The sequence below is a fragment of the Labrus bergylta genome, chromosome 7, assembly GCF_963930695.1.
Source record: "Labrus bergylta chromosome 7, fLabBer1.1, whole genome shotgun sequence".
NCBI lineage: Eukaryota > Metazoa > Chordata > Actinopteri > Labriformes > Labridae > Labrus > Labrus bergylta.
In genome coordinates, this window is record NC_089201.1 from 32,863,860 (window position 1) to 32,877,047 (window position 13,188).

The window sequence follows — 13,188 nt, forward strand, 5'->3', positions numbered from 1 at the left end:
GGGTGTAACACCCGAGTCCCACTGTCTGTGATGTTTTCAGAGTTTTCAGAGTCCTATCTTCACTTTGTTTACATCGCCGGGACGGCCGGCTGACTCCTCCCCTCGTGTATAAAAGTTGTTTAATTGAGGGACTAGAGAAAAGAAGAATAACATACTGTACTCAGTGCTTAACTGTGTTTCTAGATCACGCTCATTTCAGGTAAATTTACATGCAGTGTGAAGATACCAGCATAATAAAGATCGCTAGCATTAGCATGCTAACACAACAATGCAGCGCCAGTTGTTTTGGTTTCATGCTGGTGCTCAAGGGCGACATCTGCTGGATCAAAACATCACATATAAAGACTTTCATTTCTCACTTGACAGTTTTACGTTGCATTTCTTTTACCTGAAGGGTTTTAGTGATGAGATGGAGCGTCTTGTTTCCCCCAGTTCACCAAATCTGTGAAAATATTCATGTTTGTATTGTTGCACAGATGTGGATTATGTGGACCTGTGAAGCCCCTCTGCCAGCCCACTGTTGGTTTAAATGTTTTGGGGAAGAATTTAGAGTTATATTAAGAGGATTTCCCCAATAAGACATTTTTTTAAATATAAAAATGCAGCAAACTCACAAGTCCGAAGTGCCTTTGGACATATCTGCTCAGACACAAACAACAAACCTGGGTGGCACACTGAACTGTGCTCAGTCGAGCTTTTAATTAAATTAAGAGATGCTTATTTTCCTGAGAATTCTTTTTTTTGCTCCCGCCTCTGTTTGAAAGACAACAGCAGGGAAGCAGGGGAACTTTGTGTTTAATACGTGTCGTGCTTAGTGTCAGCTTCTTTTAGGTCATTTTCATGTTTAAAATGTTTTGCATCTTTACCACTTCCTGCCATCGAGGAGGTTCATTCTCTGATTGGTTTTTGGGGCTTATGACGAAGCACTTACTGTATTTGTCTATTGCATTATTGCTGCTACTATCAGCATGTCTGGACCGTCTTCCCAGGGTGTCAAGATAATAAATATACATTTACTAAATGAAACAAGAACTTTGGATTACTTTGGATTTCTCGCTTACAAAACAACGACAAAAACGTCTCCTCCTTACTTTAACTCATCCAGGTCTACACTCCCTCCCCCCACTACGCTCTGCCAATGAAAGGTGTCTGATCCAACCTTCACAACAGGGTCCTAAGTCTCTGACTAGACTCTTCTCCTCTGTCGCCCCCCGGTGGTGGAATGAACTTCCAAACTCCATGTGATCTGCAGAGTCCCTCTGCACCTTTAAGAAAAAGCTAAAGACCCAGCTCTTTCATGAATACCTACTAACTTAATGATGATGGTCTCCATATTATTGATGATGATGATGGTAATGACGATGGTTTTTGTTTGATAACGACGACTTATAAGATGGTTTCTATACTGATTAGAGCTCTCAAGAACTGCCCTCAATGTTGTGCTTTGCCTCTGGTCACTTCCTGTCAGCACCTGTGTGTCCAATCAGACTCAAAGCTGATCGTTTGCTCTTACTCACATTGTTCCCTTTTTTCTAGATCCTTGCTTGTGTTGTTCTTACTCTCTGATGTACGTCGCTTTGGAGAAAAGAGTCTGCTCAGTGAATTGTAGAATTGGATTATCTATATCTGAATTTACATCAGACAGAGAAGCAGGCATTATTAACATTAGGGAATTCTGTTTTCTGTCTTTGATGAGGCCGATTGAGATGCAGCCGTCTGCTTTTTGTGTACTTAAATTTGTCTCTGACAACCTTCCTTTTTGTCACCCCTCTCTCTAAGCAGATTAGCCACAAGTAATTTGTCAAAAGTGGTAAGGTAGTGGTTGGTTCAATTAAGAAAGCATCACATAAGCTGGGATTTGGTGGGTATAAAAGGTCAACAGCGAATGCAAAGCTGCTGCTGCTCCGTCACACAATGGGTCAAGCTGCTACATTACCTTGTAGGAAAGGGGAGTCTTACGTTACAGAGCTGTATGAATGGTTCAGGTAGGCTTCTTTAAATTATTGTTTTTTCATTCTGAAAATGTACTTCATTTTTGACTGTGTATTCAGGTCTAAGAGATTAATTTAAATCAGCAATGTAAGTGAAAACATTTAATTTGAGCTAATACTGTGTTTATGCAGCTTGATCTGCAGCTCTCAAGTTTACCACTAGGTTTCATTCTGTTGTATTGAGCATGTCATATAACAGGATATCATTGGCCTTTTGGGTTTTTTTACCTCATTTTATCTCTATATTTAATTTATTTTGCTGTGGTACAAACTTCATTAGTGTCCCACTGAATATCCATGTGACACTTTTGGTACCCTTCATTAAGCCATGTTTTAGTAACATGTTAGAATCATTTGGCCTAATAATCTAAGTGCCCACATCCCCAGGGTGTACACAAGCTTTTCAAACGCTTGTAATCTCCACAGGCAGCAGATGGGGTTGACCTTAAGTCTTCTTATTCTAAGGACAAGTGTCTCCTGCTGCAAATTATACTCACTTCATTCAAACTTCTGATCTGGACCTTCTTGTATGGTAAAACAACTGAAGCAAAAATAATCTAACCCTCGTCTTTGTTTTTTTTGCCATAGAAAGTTTATTATTGAATGTCCAAGTGGGCTGATCACTCTTCATGAGTTTCAAAGGCATTTCTGCAATGGCACTGTCGGCAGTGAGTCAGCTGAGTATGCAGAGCAGTTATTTCGCACACTGGACAATAATGGGGTAAGAAAAGTTCTGTGAAGGATTTAAGGCTGCGTAGTTGATGAGTCTGGAGTCTACAGTAACATCATGTCACTTGGTAATGCTGTTCTATATTTGTCCATACACAGTGAATAATAAACCACATCGTTAATGAGGATTCTTTTTCTTCAGGACGGGATGGTTGATTTCAGAGAGTATGTCATGGCCATCAGCATGCTTATCGAAGGTTCAGCTGTGGAAAAGCTTCAATGGTCGTTTAAGCTCTATGACAAAGACGGGGACGGCGCCATTACAAGAGAGGAAATGCTGGACATCATGCAGGTGCGTGTGCATAAAATAAAAGTAAAGACCTACATTTTGAACTTGAGCTCACTTCTGAGATGCTCCCACAGAACCCAACTATTCACTCCCAATGGTTTGTTTCAGAATCAGAATCAGAATCAGAATCAGAATCTGGGTTTATTACCAAGTACATTTACACATAAAGGAATTTGACTTGGTGTATTGGTGCTAAACAATTAACAAGGAAATAAAGCAGAACTAGAAACAACTTAAATAATACAGAATAAGAAGATATTACAATATATAAAATACAATTTAAAAACATAAAATATGAAATATATAAAAAAAACACAATATGTACGAAAGGTGTAATGTAGGAGCTGTGCAGTGGACTATGAGGATAAATCTTAATGTGTGTAACTACCCTTTCTTTACAGGCTGTTTATAAGATGAGTGTCGCAGCAGCATTAACTGAACCCAACCCGCTGACCGCTGAAGAATGTACCAACAGGATATTTATGCGACTAGATAAAGACAATAATGGTAAGAGAGAAAAAATCAAGGTGTACTGTTATTTCAGATGGCAACATCACACTCACAATAAGCGCTGTTTGTATAAACCAACATTTTTTATTACATACATGACCTGAGGAATGCATAGAAGAAAAAAAAAACACAGAAGTGAACCAGGCAGAAAAATATCTCTTTTTTTTTTTTTTTTAATACTTTATTTATAGCTTCTTTTGTTTTTTTACAATACAGACATACAAGATAGACAAGAACACCCAGCAGTATCACAAAAAGCAAAAAGAGAGGCAAGGGGCACACATCTAGATGTCCAAAGTTGACAGCAAAAACTCATTTAAAAAGAGACTGCCCCTCTTTTAAAAACGGTCCTGGGTAGAAAACAAACAAAACACAAAACAAAAACAAAAAAACACACACATATGGGTGGGAGTCAGTCAGAATCATCAGTAAGGCAGAGTTTGCACCTCATATAGACTTAACATAGCAGCACAGACCATAATGAATACATTTAGGTTCTATCCAACAACATCAGAAAGAGTTTCCACACCTTAATGAGAAAAGATATTCTGCTCAAAGCATTCGGTAGCAGTATCCTGGCTACAGATCGGCATTGATTAAAGATGGAACAGAACTGATCCTGATTGAGTCTGTCCTCTGCCCTTTGTCTCTGATCACCGTCCGTCCTTGTTATGTCTGCAGCCATTATCAGTCTGGACGAGTTCATAGAGGGAGCGCTGGATGATGATTGGATCAGGGAGATGCTGGAATGTGACCCCAGCACCGTGAAGGTTGAGAGGCCTCTGAGGATGGACACAGCTTTGGGGACCCATGGTTGACCCGAAAGTTTTGTGTTCAAATGGGAGCTGCAAGGAAGGAACCGGTCGAAGTTTGGACTGATATTTTCAGGAATTGCTGCAGCAACAGATCTTCCAAATAAGTGTACGGCCTAATGGGTTACCCCAAAGTACAGGCTATTCACTGGAGAGCACTTCTTATTTAAGGCACTTTTTAAATTGAATTTGCACTTCTATAATAAGGAACTCATTTATGTGTTTTACCCTGTTTTGTTATTTTGTTGGTGTCGCTGCATTGGTTGAAGTAGTTTATATTTTTGTCTATCTGCATATCTTTGAGTAATAAATCATGAAACAGTTGTGTTCTACTTGTGTCAAATTATTATCTATACATGCTGAACATGTAGTCATATTTAACTCTCACCGGGCCACAGACACAACATATGGAAACATCTAACCAAAAGCTACCTACCTACCTACCTGCCTACCTGCCTACCTATCTATCTATCTCTGCAAGGGGTAGCCAATTTACTTCATTACATACCATAAAATAAAATAAAAATTCACATTGAACCAAGCATAAACAAAGTTATCACAGGACATGGTGATGGTGAGAATTATAGTGGGCTGATGTATCGGTAGTGTCAGGTAAGATTGGCTACAGATATATAGATAGTTTCAGATGATAACTAAATCATTTTGTTTTAGCCGCTTTCTAAGAATAAATGATCCTTCTTTCACTAATGACACACACTGACCACCTGATGTCACCTGTACGTCTGTAAATGTGAATCACGGAATGCTGCGTTCAATCATCATTAAAGATATGCAACATCTTGACCCCAAATACTTATACAGTCTTCAACTGTTGCCCCAGAAACAACGGCTGATTTGCTTTAGCTTTTACATGTAAACTTAACGCATTAAAGTTAATCGTTATCAAATAATCTGTTCAATTGAAAACGTGTTCATTAGTGTTAACCCCGAATGTGTCTCTGAATTCCTACCGTCCACACGTTACCTGAACACATCAGGACTCCTGCTTCCCAGGAGGAGCAGGGCGGGATTTTCCAGCCGTGACGTCCTAACTTTTCCAACAATCTCGTCACTTTAACATCATGGCGTAGCGATGTGGACGGACAGCCGGGGGTAGCACTGGTGGGCACGGAGACGTTTAGGAACATAACCGTTGGAATTTTTTATTATAAATACAGGAAACTTACCAACTCTCGTCGAGAGGAGATTCGGTAACGGTAAGGAAGTCGGTTGTTTTTGGCCCGTGATTTATTTTCTCCGTTGGCTTGGTTGTGTTCAGGGGTTAACAAATTGTAGTCGAAACAAGTTTCCACTGTGTCTGATGAATGTTCACGGTCTGTTAAAGTCCTCACATTATTTTTTTATATTCCCTTCTTAGTGAATTTGTATTAACGGTTTGGGTACCGTTTCGTGTACCATTAGTCTTTAAAGCTAAAGCGACAACATTAGCCTATGTTCACAGTAGTGTGGGGGGGAAGACGTGAGAAAGTCGGTCTAACTTTAGTTTATGACTTTGCCACATCTCCAGACTCTGTGGTAACCACGGTAACACTTTACGGCAAGAAACACACCGTGCCTGAGGCCACCTTTTTTTTGTCTTCGGTCGTTCCTCTTTGAGTTTGTCTGGAAGTGAGACTATAGTTGTTCTATATTAATGGTGATAAAGTTGAGATTTACTGTGATTTAAAGAAAACAGAACAGACTAGAATAGAATAGAATAGAATAGAATAGAACAGAATAGAATAGAATAGAATAGAATAGAATAGAACAGAATAGAATAGAATGACTTAATTGATCCCAAACTGGGAAATTGTGTCCTTACAGCAGCAGGTTTTCCAAACACACGATATGAGCAAAAAACACAATATTAGTAAATCTAAATCTATACAACCAGGATTTAACTAAACATTAACGTCTTAAATATGAAAGATTAAATGTAAATGTGCAGAAACAGAGTTGTAAATGACAGTATATGTTATCCTAGGTGAACTTTAACGAGATTGTCCAGAGTTTTTTAGTCTGGGAATTCTTTGACATTTGATCAGATGGTGTATTGGCCCTCAGCCGACCTCTTTAAACTGTTTGCTCTTCCTTCTCAGATGCAAAACAATAGAAGTGTCTTTAAAAACAGAGACCAGATGCTCTCAAGGTAATAATGGCTGTAATCCAGCCACATCACACCACAGTTTAGGAAGTTGTGTTACTCCTACCTCTGCTTTGCCAGACTTCATGAGGCACTTTAGTTGTGATAAATTAAAGAGTAATAATAAATGACATGTCTGGGATAAAGCTCCTTCAAAGGGAAATTGGTCAGAAGTCCTTCGTTTCCCTTTTTGTCTGCTCTGAACTGCAGACAAAAAGAAACTACTCAGGAGTCCTGGAAAAAATGTTGAAGTTGGCTGGAGAAACTGCAGCCAATCGACTTCTTTGTTGTGCTTATATGGAGCTTTCCTGAAAAGGCAATTGTGTGTAAACCTTCAGCTGTTTTGATTTACATGACCTATCCCTCAGTACCACGTGTGTGTTTTGCAAAATGTGGAACAAGTAAACTCCTATAGAGGTGAAGTTGAGGTACGAGCAGCTGTGAGTAATATAAAAAGAATGTGTGCAGCCGTCCAACATAAATACAAATGCTGCCATGATCTTTTGCATGTGTACAACCTGAAAACATCTCAGAGCTATCAGGTATCAAATGGAAGATCTTAAATTCCAAATCCAGTTTCCGTCTTTTGTTTAGTACGTTGATACTTGATACCTTTAATATTTACAGTCTGTGGTTGATTTACTACATCACCCGCTGATGTCTTGTGGGTTTAGTCAAAGATAAAGAAAAAGGCTCACACACATTTCGTCTTCATACGGCTTGTTGTTTGGCGGTGTAAAATGAGTGGTGATGTATCCTGCTTGCAGAAATAGCTGCAGGTTATTCCTGAGCAGCGCCCTGCAGGCTGCGGGTGAATGCCTCGTCTGTGTCTACACCCAGTGAATCAGCAAACACACCACTCTTAATGCAACGCTCAACTTCTTGCACCCACAAGCTTTAAGAAAATGACGGTTAGTTCTGCAAAGAAATAAAATCACAGTCAGACAGTTTGCTCATAACATAATAAAGAATCAGTTACAGCAGTAGTAGGCATTAATAAGAACTGAAATAGACTTATACGAGATGCCTATAGAAAAAAGTAAACTAGTTACCATGAATATAGCATCAGGGTTTGAAGTAAAACACGGCAAGATGTGCCAGATCAGATATTCTGTCAGATGGTCTGTCAAGTCTGTGTGTCTCTTTATCTCTTGTCCTGTCTATTGTCTGTATGCTTGTTGTCCTCATGTTTGTTTGTTTTTGTACTCTTATTATTTTATTCGTTTCTTTTGTTTTACAGTTCGAGTGTGGGGGTTTTGGTACGTTCTTACCCTACACCAGTAATCTTCACACTCATTTCTGTATCTACCTACTATGGATGTTTTGGAAATGTGCTTGTTGTGCTAATCTAATTGCAATGTGCACATTCATCCAAGAAAACTCAATAAAACTCATTTTGAAAGATGTGCCTGCCAGACTGAAGCTTTTCTCATGGAAACACTGTGGAAGGTAGAGCTGAGTCGAGGCCTGCGTGACTCAAAACATGGAAAGTGTCGTTATCCAGTGAGACTTTGATGCATACATTTAGGTCCACAGATTTGGTCAACGTGCAAGTGAAGTAAACTGCTGTTGCTGTATGAGTTATTATGCCCGCATTGTAAATTCCTCTCTCCCCAGGCTTCTTCTTTTTTTCTACCACAAGTGCATCTTGTCTCAACACAAGCTGTAAAAGCCAGCTGCATGGTTTCTGTAAAACCCTTTCTCCCCTTAGGGACAAGTGGCCCAATGGCTTCTTATATATTTTTCCACTTCCTGTGTGTAACAGAGCACAGGGAGTTACTGCATTTTTTCTATCCTAGAGAGACTTTGAGTTTTCTCTCTCTGTCCAGTGAGCTTGCGATGGTTCCCCCTGCCTGAAGGGTTTGAAAAAGCCTTTATATGATCCACTCTCCCTCTTGTTGTCATTATTCTCTGCCTGTTTCCATGAATTACACGGCTGTTATAACCGCAGGGCAAGACTGCTTCTATTTGTATTTATTCATTTTTTAAGCTCTTTGCGTGGGCAGGTGTTGTTGCCATGTGTACTGTAGCATTGCATTGCAGTTTCTTTCCCCCTGTCTTTGTCTTCTCATGCCTCTCAGTAAAGATACCCCCCCCTAACCTGAACAATAGCCCCCTCTGTGTGTCTCATGGTTGGTATAAGTAGTGGTATGGAGGAGCAGACAGGGAGACTTTGTTTTTTTTTTGAGAGTGATGCTTGCTTGTTGTTGGAGATTGTTTTCGATATCTCCTGATAGTAAGCTTACTGAGATTTATTGTACAAATCAGAGCAAATACAAGTTTGGAAATGTCCTGCATGGGAGTAAAATTCAACAAAAATTAATAGATTTAAAAAGGTTAATCAAGTATTGTGACTGAAATCAGACAATAGGGCACCAGCACAAGCTTCACTTATGTGAGAAATGCTGCTCTTTGTCCAATGAATAGAATTTTGCATTTCTGGACTTTGGAAGTCAAAGTAAGGATTTTTTTATCACTACTTTCAGAAACATTCAAAATATATTTATCCAGTTGATTGATTAGCATTTGTTTTATCCTAAAAACACTCTGACGACATAGTAAGTCAGTCATCCTTCCTGCTCTCCAGACTACCCACTCGTTGTGTTTACATTTGACTAACACACCATGGGGGCATCCCAGGACTTGTGGACCAAGGGGAACTTCTCTGTAATTAGGCATTCTTTGTTCTCAGGTCTGAATCCAGGTAGAAGCCATGGTGGAAGTGCTCGGACAGCGTCTTTACACTTTGTTCAGCTCTGACTGACACGAGGACAGACGATTCCTGAGCAGCATGTCTGGTCTTGGCAGGGTGTGTTTGGAGAGCGTTTGTTGAAAGCCATGTGTTAACCTTACCCAGATTTGCCTTGCTGCTGTGAAAGAAGAGCTGACTCAGGTTTTGGAGGGGGATACCCTGCAGGCCTTCAGTCTACACACAGTGATAGTCATCAAAACTCAGTCTGTGTTGTGAAGTGTACAGAGTTTGTTATTGATAGCCATTTTTATTTCCGATCTCAAAGAATGTATTTAAAGTCTTTTATACCAGTATTTTAAAATAAGTAATGTAAGTCTGAAAAAGAGTAAAACTGTCACATAGATTTGAGTATATGGGGCAACTTATTTTATTTTTTTATTAGTCAATTTAGTGAACATGTTAAGATAAAACAAACACAAAATAAAAAGGAAAAAAACATAACGAAAGAACAAACTGGATCCTCAGGATCCATAGCAACAAATAAAAAACTCAAATAATAAAGTTCATGTTCAAAAGAGATAGGAAGAAGTTCAAAACTTTTCTGCTCCTACACCTTCTTATTTTTGTGCATTATTCACAGAAAAATCAAAATGTTTTCATCAATCAGTGTGTGATGTTGGACTTGTTGGCCAAAACAAATTAAGTTTTTAGACAAAACAACAACAAAAATAATGGGAACATATTAACCAAGACCATCAGCCAATAGAAAAACAGAAAAACAGAAAGTCACTACCAACTGAGATTAACCAGCACCCTAAACACGTGCATCTCTACACCAGCACCTTTACAATATTATAATACTATTTAATAATACGCTTGGTTTTTGTCACATGTTTATTGTTCAGCCCCATTAGAGGTTGTTTTCTGCTCTGACTTTTTGAAACTGTGATGGTGTTTGTCTGCTTTTAGACATGCAAGAAGTGGGACAGTATGCAGTGTGACTGTATGTAGCCCGAGAGGAGCGTTTCCATCAGAGTCAGTTCTTTTTTGTAGTGAACACCTCAGCAGTTTACTAATGGAGCTGATTCTTCCCATCTCCATTCAACTTTTCTGTTTATTGTGATGTTTCTCATGTTTCAGTGCACACTCTTGTTTTACACATAATGAAAAGCGTGACCACAGGAATCCTCAAATAACAGTGCGAGGAGGTCTGTGGGTGGTTTCCATAAAGTTTGAAAATGATGTCCCAGTGAAGGACACTCCCAGGATGTGAGACAGCCAATTTAAGGAAGGGGTGTGCGCGTGTGTCTAGATGAGTGCCTTTGCATGCGTTTTGTCAGCATGCATGGATATACAGCAGAGCCTTTTGATTAAATGTTTGAAGATAAAGAGACTGTTGTGCAGCTTTGGCCGATGTCCAGTACTGGCACACTGAAATGAATCTTCATTCCTCTCCAAACAGAGCCTCCTGTGTCCTATTGGCTGGATCTGTAATTGTGAAAATATTTCTAGGTAAATGGCCTTATTGATATTCTGAAATGAGTTATGAGATAGTGTCACTCTGCAGCATACAGCTCAAGAAAGAACAACTTAACAGAGAACACATCATTTGTTGTTTTAGCTGCCACAGACCACAGGTTATCATCATATCTAACCAGGCCTGCACTAGCCTTTGTTAGCCATACAGGGGTTGTTGAGGTTGTTCTGCAGTTATAGTCTACTTCCTGGGTGGAAACCTTTTTCATCGCATGCTTAGCAAGCCCACATTACTGCTCTTATTTTAGCCTAGGAAGCTAAAAACCACTGTTTCTGCTGTCCTTGTCCTACTCTTCTTATCTTGTATTCAGAGCAGCTGCACTCTTTATTTGTTATTCCATAGACTAAACTACAATACCAAGAGCTGAGAGGTTATTAGTCTCAATGATCATGGATGTATTGATCATGATTTCTTTTTTACTTTTTTACTCTTTCATGAATACCTACTAACTTAATGATGATGGTCTCCATATTATTGATGATGATGATGGTAATGACGATGGTTTTTGTTTGATAAGGACGACTTATAAGATGGTTTCTATACTGATTAGAGCTCTCAAGAACTGCCCTCAATGTTGTGCTTTGCCTCTGGTCACTTCCTGTCAGCACCTGTGTGTCCAATCAGACTCAAAGCTGATCGTTTGCTCTTACTCACATTGTTCCCTTTTTTCTAGATCCTTGCTTGTGTTGTTCTTACTCTCTGATGTACGTCACTTTGGAGAAAAGCGTCTGATAAGAGAATTGTAGAAGAGCCAAAACATATTTGCATTCATAATGGCTTAAATACAATAAACGTTTAAGTAGCCTTCTTTATTTAAATGGTTTCTTTGCTCGTTCCAGGTTTTTTATCAGCGACTGAAGATGATGTCTGATGCCAGCGACATGTTGGCAGCTGCACTCGAGCAAATGGATGGCATCATAGCAGGTAAAGTGATCCACCTTTCATGACTTAAAATGCTTCGACTCGATGTAATTGTGATTCCTTTATTTCAGCTGTGTTGAAAAACCTAAAGAAGCAGTCTCTTCCAGGTTAAATGGTGTTATCCTCTGTGACATAGCTGCTGTTTAAGATCCCGCAGCCTGAAGTTCCATGTGTGTTAGAGACGGTCAAGCATTGCTTTTGATATCACTCATATTACTTTTCGATCCCATGATGTGTTTTCAGACGTTACAAGCGCTATCATTTTAATGATCAAAAGTATTGAAAAGTCCCGAAGCTTTAAAACAAACGACAGATCTTCAGTTATAATTTAAACCAAATCTGCCGCAAGTGAAAGACAGAGAGCAGCAGCGTCACAGGTTGTGACCTTTCTGTTGTCTAATAAACGTGCAAAAATGATGTTCATGTCTCTGACTAACAGAAGGAGCAGAGGAGGTGATGCGAGCGATATGCTGTCTAATTACAAACATGCATTGGCAGCATGTTTGTTCAGAACATTTGCCAATGTATTTTTTGCAATTAAGACCGTTTGCAAACATTTGCTTGAAAGACTTTGGTAATTGAAATGAGACATTTCTAAATATTAGTTGCCTTACCAGGACTTCTGCTTTTTCTTGCTGTGGTTTTGAAAGAGTTATGGATATTGTTTGATTCTAACCGGTATCGTATCAAAGTTTGAAGTTCTGGTATGGTGACTGACAGCCCTGTTCATCAGAGTTGCTTATTTTTATAGATACCAATTTGCTCTCGCATCTTTTAAAACTACACAGGACTGAAGATTGATCAAATATCAGTGCCATGATAAAAAAATGACTGCCTTTTAGTAAATAAATTAATAGAAGTAAAGCAAAAGTTATAACCACCTCTCCCTTGTATGATCCAAGTTATTGCTATAATCTTTTTATCACTTCAGAACCTGAGACAAAAAAATTGTTCTTGTCTTTCCTTTCCATTACGAGAAATAGTTTGAAGAAGTCTTTCTTTGGATTCGAGCTCCTTTTTAATTTCTTTCTCTCTGTTCTGTCTGGATTCTTTGTCCCAGGCTCCAAGGCTCTAGACTACTCTAATGGACTATTTGACTGCCAATCACCTACCTCTCCCTTCATGGGCAGCCTGCGGGCTCTGCACCTTCTGGAGGACCTGAGGAGCGTCCTGGAGTTGATGGACACAGAGGAAAGGGAGAGTCTCCGCTGCCAGATCCCCGACTCCACAGCTGACAGTCTAGTGGAGTGGCTCCACGGTCACCTGGTAAGAGACCTCACATGATGGGAAAGACACGTGCATGCTTTATGAAGCTCTGAGATCTGTGAAATAAGACAATGAACAGATTAGTAAAATGCCAATGAAAACTTTGGAGCAATGATTTTACAATGTCAACCTTTGTACCAACTAGAAGTAAAACTTGTACAATAAAGTTTTTTTTTCTGGATTCATCTAAATCAGGGGTCCCCAAACTACGGCCTGCGGGCCAGATACGGCACTTCCCCACATTTGGCCCGGCCCTCAGAACAATTCCAAGGCAAAAATTGTAATATATATCGGCCTA

General features: G+C 39.4%; 2 protein-coding genes across 8 annotated transcripts in view; both read left to right on the top strand.

Annotated features, from left to right (window-relative positions):
* Positions 1-117: 117 nt before the first annotated feature.
* On the top strand, positions 118-4,407 carry si:ch211-245j22.3 (uncharacterized protein LOC563798 homolog). The gene is made up of 5 exons (XM_020660210.3): positions 118-1,985; positions 2,580-2,712; positions 2,863-3,012; positions 3,411-3,516; positions 4,201-4,407. The coding sequence occupies exons 1-5, from the start codon at positions 1,915-1,917 to the stop codon at positions 4,335-4,337; spliced, it is 597 nt and encodes a 198-aa protein (XP_020515866.1). The 5' UTR covers positions 118-1,914; the 3' UTR covers positions 4,338-4,407.
* Positions 4,408-5,407: 1,000 nt separating this feature from the next.
* ppfibp1b (PPFIA binding protein 1b) overlaps positions 5,408-13,188 on the top strand; it is a 34,346-nt gene continuing 26,565 nt past the window's right edge. For 4 of the 7 annotated variants that reach the window (XM_065957437.1, XM_065957438.1, XM_065957439.1 and 1 more), the window contains exons 1-3: positions 5,408-5,548; positions 11,543-11,627; positions 12,685-12,890. In XM_065957437.1, coding sequence (XP_065813509.1) covers positions 11,564-11,627; positions 12,685-12,890 — 270 coding nt within the window. In that variant the 5' untranslated portion in view covers positions 5,408-5,548; positions 11,543-11,563. The remainder of the gene's footprint in view (positions 5,549-11,542; positions 11,628-12,684; positions 12,891-13,188) is intronic. The other 3 variants (XM_065957440.1, XM_065957441.1, XM_065957444.1) reach the window with 1 other exon arrangement.